Genomic DNA, 22,672 nt, shown 5'->3' with positions numbered 1-22,672 from the left:
CACAGGCACACTCTTATTTCCTATAGGTGTGCCTGGTATACAAGATGTGCACTGGTAGCAAGATGCATGCTGTGACTGGTGTAAACAGTGGCATTATTGTTAATATTAGTAACCACTCACTTTCCTTCTGCCTAGTGCTACATTTACACATACGCTAAGGAAGCTATAATTTAGGACCTCTGATTGTGAGTGGCTTCTGAATGAATACACACACACACACACACCTCAATTTAATGTTTCTGTCCATGTCCTCCTTTCTGTTAGAACAGTGATTCCCAAACTTTGGTCCTCTAGGTGTTTTGGACTTCAGCTCCAGAAGCCCCAGCCAGTTTAGCCAACAGTAAGGAATTTGGGCAGCTGAAGGCCAAAGCATTTGGAGGACCAAAGTTTGGGAACGAATGTATTGGAATAAAACAGTTATTACATCCAAATTCCACAAACAGAGATAACCTTTATATGACCACCCAAAATGCACAAAAAATATGTCACGAGCTTTCAAAGCTTGACTGCCTTCTTCATCAGCCCAGGAAATAAAAAAGTAACAAAATTAGGTTCTATTCACAAGACAATAAGAGATGCTGATGTGGCTTCCTCCTGTATGATTTCGAGCACCTTTGCCTGATGAAGAATCCAATGGAGCTTCACTAAAGCGTGAGACATGTTATCTTGTGCATTTTGGTTGGTCCACTTAATGTATTGTCGTTTGGTGGCTTTGGGATGGTATTGTACTTTGCTGCATGGCCAACAGACTATCCCTGAATATGTTTCCTGGACATTTATTATTATTATTATTATTATTATTATTATTATGCTTTATTTGTATTGTAGATTTAAACATTTGACAATGCTACGGTGCTGTTTAAAATTGCTAGAAGCCTCAGCATGTCTTAATCCACCCTGCATCTTTACAAGGACCCCAATGATGCAGGTCAGTAATGCCATCTCGATGTTGCAGCCCAGAAGATGCAGTTTGCCCTCCTTATCCGCGGATTCAAGCATCCACAGCTTGAAAATACCCCCCCCCCAAAAAAAAAGAGTATAAATTCCAAATAGCACACCTTGATTTTCCTTTTTATATATGGGACACTATTTTGCTCTGTCATTATATTTAATGGACTTGAGCATCCATGGCTTTTGTTATTCTGGAACCAAACCCTAGTGGAGAACAAGGACCCAGTGTATTCTGAGAGTAATGGGAGTGCTAAGCACTGAGCATGGGAAGAGGAAGAAAATAGGATCACGATGATTTTATTTATTTATTTATTTATTTATTTATTTATTTATTTATATTATTCTGAGGATGATGATTATGATGATTATGATGATGATGATGATGATGATGATGATGGGGAGGGCATTCATGAGGTTTACAGGGGGTCATCCGGAGTGTATGCCAGGCAATAGTGGGGGAATTGGCTCCTTTCCCTTGGCTTCCCAGCTTGGTCCGAGTTCTTGCAACCCCTAGCCTTCTGGCTTCATGAACGTGTGAATGGATGAAGGCAGCAAAAGGTTGCCCAAACCGGAGGCTGAATGACAACCAGGAGCCAGAAGAGAGAAGCTCATCCAGACCAGCCAAGATCTAGGGGGATCGCCTCTCCTCCCTGATCGGGTGGGATCCTGTCTCCAGCTTTGTGCTCAAGAGGAAACCACCCTTGTGGGGAAGAGAGGAGGCTTCCTGGACAAGCCAAAGGACACCCCCCCATCCTCCATGTACTGCAATAGGAAGAAGACAGGATCACTTGAAGGGAGGGAGGGAAAAAAGCAGCAAAAGGGACTTGGGTCGCTGCTCCTTGTCTCAGTGCCTGCCCCCCCCCCCCCCATCCTCCTCCTCCTCAGAAAAATAAACATCCTTGTGATCCTATTTTCTTCCTCTTCCCATGCTCAGTGCCTAGCATCCCCATCACGATCAGAATAAATCACCACCACCACCACCATCGTGATCCTATGTTCCTTCTCTTCCCAGGCTCAGTATATGGCACTTCTGTTTCTATCAGAATAAGTAATAAAATAATAATAATAACCGTGATCCCATTTTCCTCCTTTTCCCATGTTCATGGCCTGGCATCCCCAACACTATCAGGATAATAATAAATAATAGCCATTGTGATCCTCCTCTTCCCAGGCTCAGTGTCTGGCACTCTTATTACTATCAGAATAAATAATAATAATAACAACAACAACAACAACCTGGGAAGGCTGGAAAGAGGAGAAACATAGGATCACAATGGTTATTATTATTTATTATTATTATCCTGATAGTGTTCTGGATGCCAGGCTATGAAGATGGGAAGAGGAGGAAAATGGGATCACGGTTGTTATTATTATTATTATTATTATTATTAGTCTGGCACTCTTATTACTATCAGAGTAAATAATAATAACAACAACAACCATGATCTCATTTTCCTCATCTTCCCATGTTCATGGCCTGGCATCCCTAACACTATCAGGATGATAAATCATCATCATCATCATCATCATCATCATCATCATCATCATCGTGATCCTATCTTCTTCCTCTTCCCAGGCTCTCTAGGCGATCGCCCCCTTCCTTTTCTTCCACGCCCCTTTCCTCCGCTTAATGCAACGTTTGGTACTCTGCTCCCTCCTTTTTGACGATGATGACGATGATGATGATGATGATTTTGTGCCATCTTCCCCATCTGGATCTGGGCATCCTAAGGCTTTGCTGCTGGTGCTGCTGGTGTTTTCCGGTCCTTTCCAGCCTCCTCACTCGTTCTCCTTCCCCTCTGCCTTCGGATTGGTCTCTCCCTTGGAAAAAAGGGCCGTCCAAAAGGCTTGGCTGCAGGGCTGCCGGAGAAACAGGTGCAGCCGGCTGCTCGGTGGCTTCGGCGTCGGGAGCGCGCGCCTGGGTCGGCGTCGGGAGCGCGCGTGAGCAGGGGGAGAGAGAGAGAGAGAGAGAGAGAGAGAGAGAGAAGAGGGAGGGGGCGAGCGAGGCAGCCCTGGAATGTGCGCTGCTCCCTCCATCCATCGCTCCCTCCATCTCTCCATCCCTGGGCTGCTTCTGGGGGGAAAGGAGAAGGGGACCCTCCCTGTCCCCTAAACCAGGAGGTTATTATTATACGCTGTGGCAGGTTTTTTCCCCTTCTTTCTCCATCCTTGCTTTTTGTCGGGAGGAATGGCTCTCCTGATCCCGGCTGCTGAATGCGGATCTTGGAGCTGAAAAGGAGGGAGGGGAAGCAATAAATAAATAAATAAAAATTGAAAGAGAGAGAGAGGAAGAGGAGGAAGGAGAGGAGACAGCGGAGACAGCCTCGTCGTCCGAGGAGGTGGATTTGCTGGCTTTCTTGGTGGAAGAAGGAAAGACAAGGGGGCTGCTGCTGCTGCTGCTGCTGCTTCTTTTTTTTGCTTTCCCCCCCTCCATTTTTTTTGAGGGGGGTTTATCCATCAAAGAGGGGGAAAAAAGAAGATCGAAGGGTTTTGTCTTTCTTCCTTTCCTGTTGGTGTTGGGGGCTTTTCCTCTGGAGGAGGAGGAGGAGGAGGATGGCTGGGGCGTTGGGGCTGCTTCAGCCGGGCTCCTGTGGATGCGGCGTCGGAGTCGTCGTCGCCTCTGGATGAGGGCTGAGCCCCTGGGGAGGGGGCCATGTCCTTCTGGTGACTGAGGGGCCGCTGCTTCCCCTCGGAGATCCCCTTCCCCTTCCCTTTCCCAACCCTCCTCCCCCTGCCCCGCATGCCCCTCTCTCCCTGCCCCCCGATGCCTTTGCTTTCCCCCGGGGGAGGAGGAGGAGGATGAGCGACGGGGGGCCCTCGACGACGGCTGCCGCTGCTGCTGCTGCTGCTCTTGCCGCGGAGGAAGGGGCTTCTTCTTCTTCTTCCCCGGGGGCTGCCAGGGCTGCTGGGGCCGGCGGCGGCGATGGGGCCCCCGAGGCGGGCCCCCGGGAGCTGCGCTGCAGCGACTGCATCGTCTGGAACCGGCAGCAGACCTGGCTCTGCGTGGTGCCCCTCTTCATCGGCTTCGTGGGCCTGGGGCTGAGCCTGATGCTCCTCAAGTGGATCCTGGTGGGCGCCGTCCAGGAGTACGTGCCCACCGAGCTGATGGATTCCAAGGGCATCGAGCAGGACCCCTTCTTCCTCTCCAAGCAGCCCACCACGCCGCCCAAGACCCTGGCGCCCACCACCACCACCACCACCACCACCCCGAGGACGCCCCACCGGATCGGCACCCGCCTCACCGCCCTCCCCAAGGCGCCCACCCGCTTCCCTGGCACCCGGGGACCCATCCGGGCAGGACCGGCCAAGGCCTCCCTCCCCGAGGGGCCCTTCAGCCCCACCGCCACCAGCCCGGCGCCCGGCACCCCTCCCGGCCCCCTCTGGCCCACTGCGGCATACACTACCTCCTCCTCCCCCTCCTCCTCCTCCAAGACCTATCTCCAGGACTCGGCCCCCTCCTGGACCCTCTCGCCCTTCCAGCAAGAGGCCGCCACCGCCCCCGGCCCCGCCGCCCCCACCGCCCGGCCGCCCGAGGCCAACACCAGCCCCAAAGACCGTGAGTCCGGGACAAACTGCTTCGGCCGGCGGGGGGGGGGGGAGGGAGGGAGGGGGAGGATTGCCATGGCTGTTCGTTTATTTCTTGGGGGTGGGTGGGGAGGGGTCCTGTCCTGGCTGTGGGCGTCCAGTTTGTGAGGACACCCTGACAAAGTGTCTCTCTGTCTCTCCTTTGGGTACCTGAACACAACGCCATGAGTCAGACCAGATTAGGTGCTTGGAAGTTGCTTTGGTTGCTGTCTAGTGTCCACTCCTATCCCTTCAGGCAAAAACCCCTTCTTTTCCTTCCTTCCTTCTCTCCCTTCCCTTCCCCCTCCCTCTCTCCTTCTCCTCCCCTCCTCTTCCTTCCTTCCCTCCCTCCCTCCCTCCCTTCTTTCCATCCATCCATCCATCCATCCTTCCTTCCTTCCTTCCTTCCTTCCTTCCTTCCTTCCTTCTCCCCTTACCTTCCCCTTCCTCTCCCCTCTCCTCCCTTCACTCCCTCCCTTCTTTCCTTCCTTCCATCCTTCCTCTCCCCTCCCTTCCCCCTTCCTCTCCCCTTCTCCTCCCCTCCCCTTCCTTCCTTCTCCCTTTTGGGTGCTTTGTGTTCTGGTGATGGAGGTGCAACCCTCATAGCAGCCACTGGAGGTGGAGTTCATTCACCAGAGAAGAAAGAGAAAGGCAACAACCCACAGCCCAGATCTCCCCCACCTTCTTCCCCCCCATACCTCCCTGCCCTCAATCCAATAAGAATAATACCCCCCCCCCCACACACACACACATACATAAAACAAAACAAAAAAAAATGAACCATGAGAGGTAGATGACTGGATCAGGTGGAAAGGAAGGTTGGATGGTCTCCTCATGAGGTGCTGCTTGGGCTGCCTGAGCTGGGTGGGTATTTTGTGGGGGGAGGGAGGGTGGTCATGCTGACCTTGGTGCCTTGGTGTCTTTCATGGAGAGTGAAAACTATGGAGAACCAGTATGGTGTGGACTGGAGCCTTGGTTGGCTGTATTGGGGAGGGGGTTGAGTTTGAGAGAAGGGTGTGTGCTTGGTGGCGTGGTTGTTATCTACACTTCCCATTGAAGCTGCCCCCTTTCTAGAGCCCTTCCAAACCCACCTCTGACCCACACAGAAGCCCCTTCCATTGGGTCACCCAATAATGGATGGAGCAGAGCAATGCACTTCCTGGACAGCTATGCTGGGAAGTGGCCTTTCCACCTCTCTTTCCTCCTCCAACCTCATCAAATGGAGAGCATCAATGGAATGAGAATATTCCCAGGAATGGAAATGGATGGGTGGGGATCCTTCTGGGGATGGGGGAGATCAGGAATCTGTATCCAGCACTGATGCTCATACCCTTTACAAAGTCTGCTCTCACCCCTCCACTTTTCACTGGAGAATGTGTTAGATGGAGTGCAATCTCTGCTGAAGGTTATCTAGGACAAACATCATCTCTCTGCTAGGGCTAAGGCAACTTCTGAGATGCTGATATTTAAGGGTGTGTGTGTGTTTGCAGGGGAAGACCCTGTATGGTTGCAACTTGGTTACCACCACCCACCTAGTTGGATACACAGTGTAGGGAGCTGCTTTTCTCACTTTGGGAAATGTACATCCAATTGAATGGTGGATCTGAAGCGATTGCCTTGCCCTGCTGCACCTCCTCCCTTTTGCTGATCTGTTGGCTTTGCGGATTGAAGCAGTTTGTTCTTAAACAGTCACTGCTTGCTACTCTGGAATGAAGAACACTGCCTAGAAGCTGATGGATGTGGTGCTGTGGGGAAAGGAGCCAACACAGTTGGGGTTTGTGGAGGAGGGAAGAAAGAGTGAGATAGAGAGAAGGAGTAGGCACCCACTTGGGGAGTCAATCACAAAGGGAGGGTGCAAGTCTCATTACAACATCAATGGTGATGCTCAGGAAGAGGTGATGTTTTCAGTACAAGTGAGAAAACCTGTAAATTGTATTTGATGCCTGTCCTTTTTTTGTGATCAAGGGAATGTGGGAGACCCTCCCCATAACATGATTTTTCCCCCAGAGGATGAAGCTGTGGCTGCAGTGTGTTAACACCTTCCCCGCTCCCCTCCTGAGCTATCTGAATTCCCCCTCTGCTTCTCATTCTCTACCCTTCTTGCTTTTGAAGCTCCTCCAGAGCAGAAACCTACTCTTATTTCCCGATTGCACAGGCTGTTTTGCACTAGTGGCTCTAAATGCTTGTACCCAGGAAAGGTGGGCAGTTGTGATGTTGCGAAATGTGGAGGTTCTACAGTGCCTGCAACAGCAGCCCATTTCCCTCTCCTCATCCCATCTCTCTCCGCTCATTGGTAAAAAGGCTGAGAAATCCGCTATGATTTTCTAACCTCCCAGTGCTGAGTTCTTAGATTATGGAAACTGCTTAATCCATAACTGTCACCAGGCAGGTTTTGCTCCACACCCTCCTCAATGAATTCTATCTCTGCAAGTCTCTTTTTTCTTTCCTCCCCACAGTCTCCCTGCCAAGCACACACCATGACACATGTGTGATCAAAGGCTCTTTATACTTGGAGGCAATCCTGGGTCCAGATCTTGCTAATACAACTACTTAAATCAGAGGTTAGATCATGATGCTCCCTCTTCTCTGTCACTTTCAACTCCCCACACCAGCTTTGCTGAAACACAAAATGCATGCAGTGCAAATCCACCCGAAATTGACCCTGTTTGAGCACATTGATAGGCCGTGATTATCATTAACGGGAGATTAAATAGATTACATAAAAAGGGGGGATTGGAATTTGTAGGGCATGTGGAATTCCTCTCTCTCTTTCCCCGCCCAACTGCCGAGCAGCACAATTTTCTGATACAGATAATCTTTCTCTCAGGTTACAGTGGGAGCAGACCAAAAGAAAGATTGTCATCTTTTATTTGCGGATGAATGACATGGGGGTACTCAACCTCCTGACCTGCATATCCCACTCACATTGATCCTTGGTATCATTTTTTAAAGCTCTTTGTGGGAAACAGGGGGGAGATAAAAGGAATAAACATTTTAAAATCCTTTTCGGTAACCAGACACAGCTGCCTATTTCTGCTCATCCAGTGACTCTTGCTATTATATAAAAGAAAAGAAAAGAAAAGAAAGTAATACAAGAAAAACCAAGTCATTTTAGCAATATTGAATGAATATGAGCATGTCAAGGCTAGATTCACCATCTAAGCAGGTTCCTATGTGATAATCTGGGTTTGGAAAAGACACACATATAAAACAGAAAGAAATAGTTCTAGTTAGCAACGTTCTGCAAAGTGGCAGGGATCATGAATCTGCAGTACTTCAGTTCCCAAGATACTCTGAAGCCATGACAATTCAAAGTGGTATAAAATTAGAAGAGGTTTTGAAGTGTGGACAAGATAGTGTCTATATATGTTTCTTTTATGGGTGGAAGAATCTGGTATGGACCCATACAAGGTGATGTTTCAGAGTTTGGTTTGCATTGCAAAGTTTCATTTCACAGAAGAGTGGGCAATCTTTGGCCTTCCAAAAATTTTGGACTTCAGCTACCACTCCCAATATGTCCAGTGAAAAGGTAGGCCAAAATACTTGGAAGGTTGAAAGCTCCCCACCCCTGCTGTAAAAGTCATTCAGGCATCTGCTTTTTAACATTAGCAAACACAACCAATGTGTAACAGGCCTCCCTGGAGATCATTCACGGTTCATTGACACTGCACAATCATAGCAACAATCTACTTGAACTGACATGGCTGCACTCTGCAGAATTCTGAACTTGGCAGTTTAAAGAGGGATATTTAGAATTAACCAGAGAGCTGTTGGGTCTCACAGTCTAGAAACCCCAGGATTTTATAGGGTTCAACCATTACAGTGAAAGTAGGATCAGATCAGAACAGAACAGAATAGAATAGAATAGAACAGAACATTCTTGTGCAGCTCATAGATTGCAGCATAGTTGCCCAAAGTGGGGCACCTGTCACCATAAGTTTGACAGGGAAGTCTTCTCTTTATGTGTAAGTGATGAGGAATCCAGAACAGAGGAGCAGTGGACTGTCTTGGCTTTCCTACAGAGCTGCAACCTTGTCCACGTGTGTGATACAGCCATCAACAACAAAACTATGGGAGAAAAGTGATAAATGAACATCCCACAGAGTACAACAGTAGCAGCAGTAGTGTTGGCATTGATTTGAACAGGACCATAATATTTTATCCAAGTTCTTGAATTGTCAATTATTTTTATAACATTGTGATCATGTTATCCTCTTCTGAGGCTTAGAAGGCCAATCGGTTAAGCCAAGTAGATTCTCACTAGACTCTTATAGCGTCACACAATAATCTACATTTATCAATTGGACTCTGCTGTTGGGACAGGTAAATAGTGAAGACAATCTGTCACAGCCTGCAACCTTTACAGCTTCTGAACTAGTAGAAATGATATGACAGCCTGACAATTTTGGTGTCAGTTTGTAATATAAGGGGACATCAGGCCCAAAGTATTGGGTTGCCTGTGGTAAAGGATGAGATAGTACCTACCCCTTCCCATCCCAGTATTTCCAAGTATAAAAGCTGAAGTTTTAAATTCTGTCAATACAGGCAATAGGGCATTGTTTTCCAATACTTTGAGGTAGAGGGTACTTTAGAGAGTGCGAAGAAGACTGTGTGGCATATGCAGCTCTGTTTATTCTGTGCCTTTCAACATCTGCCACCTGAATTAGCTGCTACATGGTGCCTCCTTCTGGGGTCAATTCACCTATGTGAAAGGAAGGGCTTGAGACTGAAAATCTGCCCCAGCTGTAGAACTAGCAGCTTATAGCACTAGAAAACAGTGTTGTTCACCAGAATAGATTCTGGTGTGTTTTCATCCTCTGTATAGCAGAAGGAAGAGAAATTCAAAATATGGGATTTGCATCATATGAATCAACTGACTGAAAAGGAGGGCACATGCCAGCCTCAAACCTTCTTCTATAATGGTGAATCTAAAATTAAGTCCCATCACCCCAACCCAGAAGTATGCCTATCAAAGAATGAAAACATTGTGATCATTCACATTACCAGATCAACATGCCTTGTTGCACATTCAGAACTGATCATTGGTTTTAATGTAACCCTTCTGGCCAGTGCTTGTCACCATGTTCAATAAATTTCTCTGTATTTCTTGAGATGTACTGTAGTCATTTTCCAAATTCCTGCCTGTATTATTTAGTTGAAAGAGATTGTTATCTACTTTCCGTTGCCTGTAATATTACTTGCAGTTGATATAATGTAGTATTTAATCTGCTAATGATACAGTTTGATCAGACACAAACAAAACAGTCGATCAACCTGGAAAAGGAATTGGTTGATTGCCTTAATTTTCCCCCTTTCAGTATATTTAGTTCTACAGAGATTTTGTTGCTATGTAAAGCTGAAATATTATACTTATACTAGGTCTCTTGCAAGAATTCATCAGCGTAGCAAAACAGCTTTTTCTTGCACAAATATATGGCCTAGCAAAGAAACAAAGAGCAGACAGGGCTGGTTCACATAATGCAGAAGAACCAGCAGAGTGATGTTCCAGAAATTGTAATCAATATTCTTTTGCGAAATGTAACAGCAAGCTCTTTCTGTGAGCATGAGCTGCTACCCAGGGTTGCTTTAATTTCCCTTTAGTTCTCATTCAGAAATTTAAAGCTTACTTACTGTGATCAATAATGTGCAACTAGTAAAGGCCCATCATTAAGAAGATAGACAGACTATAGAGCCCCTGTGGGTGGTTTGCTGAGGGCTCTCCCCTGTATAAAGCTCTGCCTCACATAGGGTCCCTCTTAGTGCAGGCTGAGCCATGGCTGGGGTGGAGGGACCATATGCAATGATTTACCACTAGTATTCCCACTAAACAGTAAATGGGTTTTCCATTTACTTTATGGGAGAAGTGTAAGGGTATTTTAGAGGTGTTACTGATGTGGGCAAAATTCACACTTGATTTCTGGTCTTGGAAAGGCCAGTTTCTGGGGCAGAGGTCTAGGCCTTTTTGCAACTATGTCCTGGTTTGAAAGTCATTTACTTTCCCCTACAGAATTCAAAGAGGAATACCAGGACTTGAGACAGTCAGCATTTCCATGAGGCCATCCCTTTGCCTGTACATTCCTGTTGGCCGTCCCTCTTTCTTAGGTGATGACAGAGTGTGTGATGGAATCTCCAAAATATTGATTAAGATGCCATATTGGACTTTGATGAACAGCATGACAAAAACCTGGAAACTTTATTTATAAATAGCAACAACCATGAAGTCTTTCAAAACATCTGGGTGGGGGTTAATGGGAATGATTAAGGCCTCCTTACAACAAGGAAGGAGTACAACATACTGAAAAGGAGCAGTTGTAAGGCCCTTATAGTTTTTTAAAAAAGCATCCCTGAGTTGGATAATTATCACTCAGTCCCCAACATTAAATTTCTTGACAAATCACCAGTTTGGGGTGGCCTCTGAGCTCCAGAGTTTCCAGAATAAGACTTTTAGTTCAGGTCTGATTAGGGAATGAAAAGGTATGCCACTGTTGTTTCTCTAGGAGATTGCTTTTGATACCATTGATCATGGTTCCTTTTTTAGATGCTTCAATGGGACAGGATTTGGAGGCATTGTTGAATCCCTCACTAGGATTTGGGAGATTCCCTTTTGATACCTTGTCCTCTGCCCTGTGGTTTCTCAGGATTTTGTAATGTCTCCCATGTTATTTTTTACATATACCTCAAACTACTGGGGGAGCTTTTCCAGGGTGTTTGGGTTTGATGCCACCCCTATGCTGATGATATCCAACACTATTTTCCCCCCTACCTAAACAAGAAGCTTCAAACATGACAGAGATGCTTCTGGTCAATTGAAAGGGAAATCAAGAAAGAGGAATTCAGCATGTTCTGGCAGATGTTACATTCCTCTAAAGATGCAGGTCAGTCTATTGGAGTGCATTTATTCAGTTAAAGTTAGTGTCTCAGCTGTGTCCATTCCTGATCTGGTGACCTGTATTTTGCATGTACAGTATTGTTCGATGCATATATTTTGGATTACTGTAATGGGATCCATACAAGACTGCTTTTGAAGAATGTTGAAAACTTTAGCTAGTCCAAAAAACTGCAGCGAGACTATTGATTTGGGCTGGTTACAGGAAGCACACAACACTTTCCTAACAATGTTATAGACCTCTTTTGGAGCAAAGCTCTGTATGTCTTGAGTCCAGCTAACTGAAGGACTGTATCCTCCCATACGAATCTGCCTGAATTTTAGTATCTTTGGGGGAGAACCTTCTTTCAGTCCTACAAACCTTAGAGGCATATCTGGTGGCAACATGGCCATATCAGTGATTACTTGCAAGCTCTGTATCTCTCTTACTAGAGAGACTACATTGGATCCCTCATTCTTATCCTTCCATCAGCTGGTGAGAACCTTTTCATACCAACAGGCTTTTGAGAACTGACTGCTTTATAAAGAAATTGTGTGTGTGTGTGTGTGTGTGTGTACACTATTGTTCCTCTTTCAATGAAGATGTTTTTGAATTCTATAGATATATCTGTTATATAGGTAGTATAAACTCATTATAAAACTATTTTATATGCTTTATTTGTGTTTTTCATGATAATTATGTTTTCTGTTTCTCATTCTGCTAAAAACAGTAAATTACATAATTATGACTTTTTATAAAGATAGAAAATATTTTTGTCTGTTGTTTGCTGTTGTTAACTGCTCTCAAGTCCAGTCCGGTTCATGGCAACCCTGTGGATAAGACATCTCCAAGCCCCCTTATCCAGTGTTCTGCTTAGGTCCTGTGGATTCAGGTCTGTGGCCTCCCTGATTGAGGCTATTCATCTGGCTTGTGGTTTTCCTCTCTTTCTACTACCCTCTACTTTTTCCAGAATTATTGTATTTTTCAGTGAGTCATGCCTTCTCATGATGTGGCCAAAGTACGACAGCCTCAACTTGATCATTGTAGGCCTGAAGCTACTTTGGAGCATGGTGATCACATGATGCATGCCTCCAAGCTACTCAGAAGCCACTGCCAAGTTGCTCCAACCCACAAAAGCCACCCTGAAAAGGAATGGTAAAACTGCTCCTTTTCAGAAGCTGCTTTAAAACAGCGATGATGGGTCAATTTAGGGCTGTGATGATGGGTCAATTTAGGGCTGTGCATGTGCAGTTGCCATGGCTCCAGGTTGGCCCCAATCCACTCTTTTTGAGAGGTATGTTTCACCCCTTGGTCTTCAGGCTTGATCTGTTAAAGGACTCACACACACACACACACACACACACACACATCATATCTCCATGGTATCCTCAGCAATCTTCGCCAGCACAACATCTCAAATGAGATTATTTTCTTCCTATCTGCCTTTTTCACTATCCTTCTCTCACATCCATATATGATGGTGGGAATACAATGGACTGGACAATTCCAACTTTAGTACTCAGTTGTATATCTTTCTGTTTTGGATCTTGTTTAGTCGCTTCATAGCTGCCCTTCTCTTTCCTAGGCTTTCTTGTGATTTTTTGTCTGCAGTCTCAATTCTGATCAGTGGTTGATCCAAGGTACAGGAAATCTTTCACTGTTTGAATTTCCTCATTATCTAGGTTGAATTTATGCAGATCATCCTTGTTCATTATTTTTGTTTTCTTTGTGTTCAGTGGCAAGCCTACTTTTGTACTTTCTTCTTTGATCTTTCTTAGTAAATGTTTCAGGACTGTGATGTTTTCTGCTACTAGTATGGTGTCATCCATGTAATATAGAGGGATGATATTCCTTCCTTCCCTCTTTAATCCACCTTCTTCTAAGTGCCTCTTTCTTTCCTGAATGCCACTTGCAATTCTGGGATTTCTCTCTCCATATATGATTAAAGTCTATGTTACAGAATTTTGAGCAGAATTTTGCTTCTCTGGAAAAGTAATGCCGTGGTCCTATAGTTGCTATAGTCTTCTGTGTTACCTTTCTTGGGGATTGGAATGCATATTGATCATTTCCAGTCTGTTGGCCACCATTTTGTTTTTCATATTTGTTGGCATATTTTAGTTAGCACTAGAGTTGATTGTATCTGTATAGATTGTATTTTTATCTAGTGTTGTTTTATTTACTTAACATTTATTTTAAATGAGTCAAGCATTCTAAATAATGATGAAAGGGCTGAGAGTGTGTGTTCTCCAACCTTTTCAGACAGAAGCTAATCGTTCTGGAGCCAGTGACATGAAATCTTCCTCGACTTATCATTTAGCAATGTTTTCAGTTCTTGATTATATACAGACCTGAGCCAGGCCATTTGTTTTCTTAGATACTGCATTGGAGCATACAAAGTAATTATGAAAACCTTCTGAAATTCTCATCAGAAATGGCAGGGGGTTGGACTAGCCTTGAAGTCTCTTCCAACTCTAGGATCCTGTGATTCTGTGGTTACATTTTTGCACATATATTTTTATGCAACTTTACACAAACACTCTCACATACATATACACAGACAACATCATTAAATAGCTAACAAATAAAACTTTGAAATCCACAAAAATGTTAGACACACAAAGATACTGTGGTTCGTTAATGTCCACCAAAAATGTACAGTGAAATTCCTTTATAAACAATCAAACAAACAAGCAAAACTATACATATGCCAGCATAAGATGCTACCTTACCAAATCATCAGACTGTCTATATCTGTACAATTTAGTTTCTTTGGCAGTATCTCTCCGAGGTTTAAGTAGAGTTTTCTTACTAACAGAAAAATGCAGTATCTGCTAGTCATGTTCTGAGCAAGTAAGTCCAGGTAGTGCCAGTGTGATGTAGTATAGACAGTGTGGTGTAATGGTTAGAGTATTGGACTAGTACCTGGCAGATCCAGGTTATAGACCTGACTAAGTCATGAAACTTGCTAAGCAACTTTGAGCCCATTGCTGTCTCTCAGCATAACCTATCTCATGTGAAAGTAAAGATGGGAGAGAAGCCATGTATGGTAGTTTGGTGAGTGAGATAAATGAATCAAAAGAAAATGAATTAATAAACAAATTGGAGATTCTAGGATTAAATGTGGAATATTTACAATCATTGTATCAATGAACTGAGCCCTTCCATTATAATGATATTATTATTATTATTATTATTATTATTTATATAGCATTGTTAGCACATCTGAACCTTTCTAGCTTAATGTAAGTCATTTAAAGAGAGCGAGAGAGCAAGAGGCCCTGTCCATGGTGCTAACAATACAAACTGCCGCAGGAAAGGAAAGAAAACAGAAAGGAAAACAGAGAGAGAAACAGTACCAAACAAGTGTAGAAACATTCTGATATTTCATAAAGCAAGAGAAATGGCAAGACTAGCTCATTGAGGACACTTGTGATTTGCTTTAGTTTATTGGACTAAATCTTGATGTTACACTGCAGCAAATGTGGTTTGGTGTATCATGTTCAGGGCCAGGAACTGTAAGATCTGTTTTTCAATCTTAGTGCAATTATGGACTCGCCAGATGGCCTTTGTAAGCTGAGCTAGTAGAAAATAAAGAAATGACAAAACCACTGCTTGATGGAGGAAACCTCAGCTTCAGTGACCCTTCTGTTAGAATAGCAATCATGATGATTTACCTCTCAGGACTCTGACATTTACAAAACAAAACAAAACAAAACAAAAAAAACAAATAAACAAACATGCCATTTTAGTTAGTGAATTCTTCTCTGCCCACACTGCATGTGGAGTGGGGGGGGGGGAGTGTTATTAATTTTTACATATGTGATCATGTGTATGTGCATGACTATGTTGTTTCCCCCTTTCCATTTTAACCCGTACTTCCTTGTTGTTGTTTTGTGCCTTCATGTCATTTCCAATTTATGGTGACCCTAAGGTGAACCTATCATGGGGTTTTCTTGGCAGTTTCCTCCAGAGCGGGTTTGCCATTACTTGATTCTGGGGCTGAGGAAGTATGGCTTGCCCAAGCTCACTGAGTGGGTTTACATGGCAAGCTGGGATTCAAAGCCTGGTCTCCAGAGTCATAGTCCAGTGCTCAAACCACTGTACCATGCTAGCTACTAGTCATTAATAACATACCTTTAATATGGCTGAGTGCGGCATTTGTCAGCCACTCTTTTGCTTTGTGGTACCTTCTAACGTTACAGTACAGAGTAAAAAATTCTAATTGTTGCTACTCTACAGCTCCCATCAGCCCTAACCAGAATAAAATCCATGAAAAAGAATGAGGGCTCTTACAGTCTAACAGCATTTGGAGAGCCACATGATCTCCAAACCAGGTATCACATTCTCTCTTAATATTTTGCTATTAATACTGTGTCTTGTGATAACACTTGGTTCTACCCTAAACGAGTATTTCATCCTTAGCAACTGTCCCTCATTCATACTATGTTGTTTTTCAGATTTGACTCGAATTTGAACAGGGAGGGACTGGTAGTTTTGGTCCTTTAAATATTCTTTAACTGCAAGTCTATCAGCTCTTATTTGCCAAGGGAATGCTGAAGGATATTAGAAGTTATAGTAGAAATACATCTAGAGGGCCCCAATTAAGATCACTGATGGAAATGTGTGTATGCTGAGTGGTATAGACCAAGAAAGTTTACATATTTCAGAGCAGAAAGTGTCTCAAGCAGCTTTCTCCATCTTTGGTAGGAAAAAAAAAATTAACAGTGCACTATACATGCCCATTCAGAATGAAGGCTTATTGAGTTCTATGAGATTTACTCCAAGGGAAGCATGTGTAGGAATGCAGCCTATGTGGTAAAAAAATTTACTACTTTGTCATGGCATCCCAAACTGGCTGCCTGAGACAGTTTTCTCTGTCTAATGATAGAGCTGGCCCTGCTAGCTGAACTTTCATTCCCCAGATTATATATGTATATGAAAAGTGTGAATAAAAATGTTTTTGCCTGTCAGGAAAAGGGAAGCAGGAAGGAGGCCAGCCTAGTCTCCCATAGAAGGCAATTTCCAAGGGTAAGAGCAGCCTGGTTCCTTCTCTCTGAGAAAGTAAAGCCCCCTGCCGTTCATCACCAGCAGCTCTATGTTATGGCTAGAAGCCATCATTGACTGACCACTAACCAGTGAGTTGGATAAATCATCAGAGCCAGTGGTCCCTTTTCTCTCTGACAGCCATAGAGTGACCCCAGAGACCTGCTGCCTGGAATATACCTCCAACATCTCTGTCTTCCAGGAGGTCATGGGGGTGGGGAAGTAGTAAGGCAGCCATTTGGTGCTGTTGGAGTGGAACACGGAGGGTATCCAGCTCCTGTGATGGCTTGGATGAAAGACTTTTCTCTTTGCTCCTGTGTTTGAGCCACTTGGCTTGGCAGCCACAGGAACAACTCCCAAAAAGTCCTTCTTCCTTTCTTGTCAAGTGGCAATTTTCAATCAATCAAATCCTTTATTGCAGTCTACAGACTGAAGGCAACATATACAAAATGTATTGGTTAACAAAAATTATTTCAAAACATAGAACCTATGAGCAACAAGTGGTAATTTTGATTTCTAGGCAGATCAGCTGAAAATTATTATTTTCTATTGTTTTTGTCCCCCCCCCCCCAGTCATTTTTGCCTTATAGCAACCTTAAAGTGGACCTATCATGGGGCTTTCTTGGCAAGTTTCTTTAAAGAGGGTTTGCCATTGCCATTCTCTGAGGCCGAGAGAGTGTGACTTGCCTAAGGTCACCCAGTGTTTTTTGTTGTTGTTTGTTTTGTTTTTGCTCAAGCAAGGAACCGAAGCCTGATCTCCAGACTTGTAGTCCAACACTCAAACCACTACACTATGCTGACCACAGAACTTCAGATTTTGTATAACATGATTGTTTTCTTTGAGATGTACAATGGATGTCAGAAACATTTGACAAATAGTGATACTACCAAGAAAGACAAACACACACACAAACATGTACAACATAATCAGTTCCCAAGTACCTTCTGAACCACTAGGCCCCAGAAAAATTTACCAGCTTCTTTGCCTCATTAACTGTGCTCACATTACAATGCTTCCCCCCAAATATCCTTCAAAGCAAGTCACTTGGACGCTGGCCAGCTTCAGAGATCCACAAGTTGCTTATTTTACTGCTGGGATATTACCAAAGCAAGAAAACAGCTGGTGCAGTACTCAATAGCCTGCCAATGCTTGCTCAGAAAGCCTCTCAGAGCAAGTTGCTGGCACCTTCACAATGGAGGAGGGGAGAGAGCACAGGTGTGCTCAAGTGTGCTCCATACACCTCCACCTGAGACAAATGTCTCATTTGGCATCTTATCCAGTGAGAACCTAGCTGACCTCTCCAAAGCTTTCGGTGCATGAAAGAATTTGCCTCCTTGACTATTATCAGAATGGGCACATTTGCCTTTCTGCTTCATGGTGATACTGGAAATTTTACTCAGTTTAGCCGGCAGGAAAAAAAGGTTATAGAAACTGGTTACTTGAGTTCAGCATCATGAGGCAGAAGCATTGAATGTTTTCTCAGTGTCTTGGGGTTCTTAAATGTTAAGAACATAATCTCTGGGCCTTGAGACTATTCAGAAATGCGACCCAGAGGGTCAGTGCAAATCTCACCTTTGCCATAACCTCATGAGAGTCACTAATCTAACAAACTGGGAGTACATCCCATTGTTTACAGAAAATTACTTCTGAATAAACTATATAAGATTAGGCTCCATGTAGCCAAGCTGTCATACCTCAGGATACCTTACTCAGTTTATACTAAGGTCATATTTATCCCCAAGGGAGAGGAATATTAGACTGAAAATATGTATTTTCTGAGTAGCTTCAGATTTGGACCTTGGTTATTGCTTTTATCAATGAATCATTTTATTTCTGCCCTTTTCAAGATATTAAACAATTGGAAGTTTAAAAACACACTCACTTAAAATAATGTATGTAAATAGCCACTTAATGTCCCCCTTGTTGTCAATGAGATAGTTATTCAGTTTGATATTACTCTAACATGGATCCATCCTTTGAAATCCTGGTATTTGTAGTTTGGTGAGAAGGTGCTTAGAATACTTTGCCACAGAACTCTAATTCTCTAGCTCATGGGAATACATACTGTGCACTAAAGCTATTTAGCAGAAACCCCCAAATACCTTAGCAAACTAGAGATCCAAAGAGTTCATAGGGTAGAACAACAATTTTAAAAGTATTTAAGGAACACAACGATATAATGCAGATACACCTGGAGAGGTTGGATCTATACTGGCCAGAATACTTCAGGCTACCAGGTAATTTCTAACATATGGCAACCCTAAGATGAATGCATTTCCGTGGCTGAGCTGGCATTCAAACCAGAGTTGTAGTCCAATGCTTAAGCCGCAATGCCATGCTGGCTCTCAATTGGCAGCTAGACATTGGGGGGGGGGGGGGGTTCAGAAATATTTGAAGAAATGGTCAAAACCCCATCCATACTTTATTTAGTGTTATGAAATGCTGATTAAACAAAACAAAAAAGTAGTGGAATGATGAATCCCCAAATTATGAATTAGGATTTTTTTTTTGTAGCAGGAAGAAAAATGCTAAAATTACTCATTGGTTCCTTAGAGAGAAAATTTGTGAGGCAACCCTATTGGCAATCTAGCTGGAAGGTAGATTGGGCAGGGGGAAATGTGCCCCACTGACAATGTAGCCACTAGCTGCTACTGCATCCAGTTGTATATCATTGGACTAGGACTCTGGAGGCCATGGTTCAGATCCTGGCTGGCCATGGAATCCCACTGATTGACCCTGGGTGTGTCACACTCAGCCTCAGGGAATGGCAATAACAAACCCCCTCTGAAGAAACTTGCCACCAAACTCCATGGTAGGTTCGTCTTAGGCCATAAATTACTTGAAGACACTCAACACATCTTGGAATGGGGCATGAACTAGGACATGAACTTCCTTCTATCTAGAAAAGGAACTTCCTCCTACAGTAGGAGCATTCCATGCTGCAACATTTTATTTCAGGTCCCAATTGCATTTTACAAAAGGCCCGTGTTGTAGGAAGAGAAGCAAGAGACTGTGCACAGAATACACACAAATACCAAGACATCTTTCCATTCATTTCTTTAAAAAGCAGAGAACCGAGAGTTATCAGTTTTTTGTGCTCCCTTCCCGGCAGAGCTTTTGTGTGCAGCAAGCTTTCTTGTGTTGGATTTCTGCTTGTCATACAGCTATTAATGCAAGAACTCCCACCAGGCAAAGGAAAAAAAATTGGCAACCCAGCTGGAAGGTAATTTCTATAGTCTTGGGGTGGGATATCAAATGTAATATGGCTCCAGTTCCCAAACAAGTGTTGATGGGAAGCCCTTAAGCCTTGCAACTGGGAATTGCCTTGACAACCAACAGAATATATTTGTTTTACTATGTTACTTTGAGACACCTACAATGGCATGTAGAAGCCTCACTGTATGCCAAGTACTGCTTATCTCTTTCAAAAACATCACCCCAATTTGATGGTCTGCTCTACACCTGGGATAGAATGAGGTGATAGAATGGGCTGCACCATGTCAAATAGTAAAAAAGAGGTAGATTTTAAAAAAATCCCCCAATTTTAAGTGCAGACAGAAATTCAGGGTAACAGACAGGGCACAACTCTTTAATCTTTCCCTGTTGTGCATTAGAATTATATGTGTGTCGAGAAAACAACAACAAACTTGAGTAAGGAATTACTCTAAAAGTAATATTCCTCTCTCTTGCAGTATGAGGTAGTGCACTCCATTTTGCTTCCTTATTTTACTCCTGCTTCTCATACATGGATTAGCCTGGAGAGCTGGTAAATGACAACACCTGATGATGCAGCTGAATACAATTTACAGTGCTAGTGTGCTCACACTGCATGAGAGTTGTGTAGCTCTGAATAAAGTGACCCATGCACTGCTTGCTCATTACCTGCCCAGTGGACTTTGATGAATTCATCAGTTCGAGAAGGGCTGGAACATCTGTTGGATTAAGCAGTGTGTCTGCTGTGGTGACCACCAGTTTGTGGAATGGTTGGTGTATGCATTAGGTAGGTCTGATTTATTATTGACTCTCATTGGCTTTCTTTTTGTAAGGAGCCACTAATTTGTATAGGATAGTGGTTGGCTGGGATTTGTGCAAAACCAGTTCAAATGCTGACACAGCTGTGAAACTCAGCTGGTGACCCTAGGCTAGCTGTTGTGTCTTAGTCTGGATTATTTTGCATTTCATTTTGGTAGGAGGAGATAGCGTTGTGTACCATTGTGAACTCACTGAAGGAAAGGTGGGATATAAATGTAACAAATAATCTGGAAATTATGTTTCATGGGGTTTTCTTTTAGAAGCTAGTCACTCTTGCCTCTGATGGGTCTTTATTTTAAATATATATTTTTTTCATTATTGTTAGTCATCTCAAGTGCTTGAAGAATTACTTCATTTTTCAATTATTATGATATGGTTTAGTGGGTTGGGGGGGCAGAAGGGTTCCAAAACACCCACATATACATTCATCAAAAAGAAGTAATCTAGGCTAGAATCCAGATTACATTTGGGAGCAAGTGAATTGATTATTCTGCCAATTGAATAAACATTCACATGACTTTGGACACTTGCTCATGCAGAAGTTTCTAAGTAAATTTATTTTGCAAATTTATATAAATCTCTTGCTAATAATACTTGGCAAGTTGATGCAATTTTAATGTTATGTCTCTCCTCCAATCTATCACCTGAGATGTTCCTTTTTTCTGCCTCATGATAAGACATAGTCTGTGGCTAAAAGCAAGACTTATGTAATACTTTTTAAAAAGCTGATAGCTAAATAAAAGGAGGCTGTGCCTTGGCTCTCGTTGGCTTGTTGTTTCCTGACTATATGAGTTAAAAGAAATCCTTCACAGGGAAGCCCGGTTGTTCTTTGTAATGTTGGTGGCATGTGATCCTCTCAAGATGTGACTGCTACTGTAAACTGATTTTGCTGTACTGAAAGCCGTAAACACTTGTTTTCAAAAGCTCTAGAGACACTGACTTCTCAAGCTACACTTTTAGCTGAATGTGTTCCCCTTTACTCTTTAATTTCAGTGGTGTGAATACTTCTGGATTTCTGGTCCCCTTATGCAAAACAGTTCCCACCTCACTTTGAAACTCTAGAATTTTAGCTGATTATGAGCTGAGGCTTGATTGCTGGTTGTTACCAGATAGAGGGGCTGTAGCACTATGTAAATAGCATACCATTAAATTAGCATTAATAGCAGTGAGCTCCTTTCACAGGCTGGATCATTCTCAGGACTCGTAAAAGCAAAGCAGCTGACCTACGACAGAATTGTTCTCTTGCAGAGACTTCTGTGGTCTCTTTATGGGAACAAGAAAGGTTATTTCTCACTACTTCATTTGGAGGTGATTTAGACACAGGCAGGGTAGCTGGGTGCTGCTGTTTTCTAAGATACAATCAGGATCTTAATGAAATCAATTTGGAATGATTTATATCCTGTAGTACTATGATGTCTCAAAATGACCTTGGATTTTGCTGCACCAGTATTTTCTTCCTCTTTTATGCAAAACTCATGTAATTTATGATCTCTCTCTCAAAAGCCAATTCTCATCAAATGTTAGCAAAGAATCACAACCCAGGATTTGGTTAGATTGATAACTGGAAGGACAGGGGGCAGCTTTAGGCCCCAATGCTGCCCGCTGTTGTGCCTTTCATTTTATTCCACTTAAGCAAAGTGCTGCACTTGAGGACTATTCTTCCAACCTGTCACTGAGTGGCCCCATCCTTTATGACCAAGATCATAACTTGGTGTGCAGCTCTACATGGCATTTCTGTACTCAGACTTGCCCCTCTCGATGACTCTGTGCTGCATGGGAGAGCAATAACAATTTTTATTTCTTACTTGCCTCTCTCCACGGCTTGAGGCATGATGCAGCAGAGATGGACAAACAGATGGGAGGAAAAAGCATGTCATCGGTGCATGGTGTTTAGATGCCACATATCCCGATGACAGCTGGAAGCCAGTTTGAAGCCACCCAGCTGCCCAGATATGGGCAGCTTCAGCACACTACTGGAGCAACTTAAAGTTGGCTTCAAGCCTTGGCAGGGTGGGAAAAAACAGCTTTTCACTAGCTGAAAAGGGGGCAAATCTTATCCATTCCTTTTTTGGCTGGCTTCAAGGTGGATTGGGACCATGGCACTTGTTCACTGTTGGCCCAATCCATCTTCAGAAGGGGTGACTTCAAACTACTCCTTCCTGCCCATCTGTTTTTCCCTAAAACACATAAAACAATATGAACACATTAAATTAAA

The 22,672-nt window shown here is 43.6% G+C and overlaps 1 protein-coding gene across 1 annotated transcript in view; it reads left to right on the top strand.

Annotated features, from left to right (window-relative positions):
- The first annotated feature begins 3,349 nt into the window (after positions 1 to 3,349).
- Positions 3,350 to 22,672, top strand: part of NRG3 (neuregulin 3) — a 763,610-nt gene continuing 744,287 nt past the window's right edge. The window contains exon 1 of the mRNA XM_089510637.1: positions 3,350 to 4,507. Coding sequence (XP_089366763.1) covers positions 3,751 to 4,507 — 757 coding nt within the window. The 5' untranslated portion in view covers positions 3,350 to 3,750. The remainder of the gene's footprint in view (positions 4,508 to 22,672) is intronic.

Source organism: Sceloporus occidentalis, unplaced genomic scaffold (genome assembly GCF_023333645.1).
Source record: "Sceloporus occidentalis isolate IW3139 unplaced genomic scaffold, rSceOcc1.0.p SCAF_2, whole genome shotgun sequence".
NCBI classification, from domain to species: domain Eukaryota; kingdom Metazoa; phylum Chordata; class Lepidosauria; order Squamata; family Phrynosomatidae; genus Sceloporus; species Sceloporus occidentalis.
Note: the sequence above shows the minus strand (reverse complement) of the source record. Positions and strands in the feature narration are given on the sequence as shown.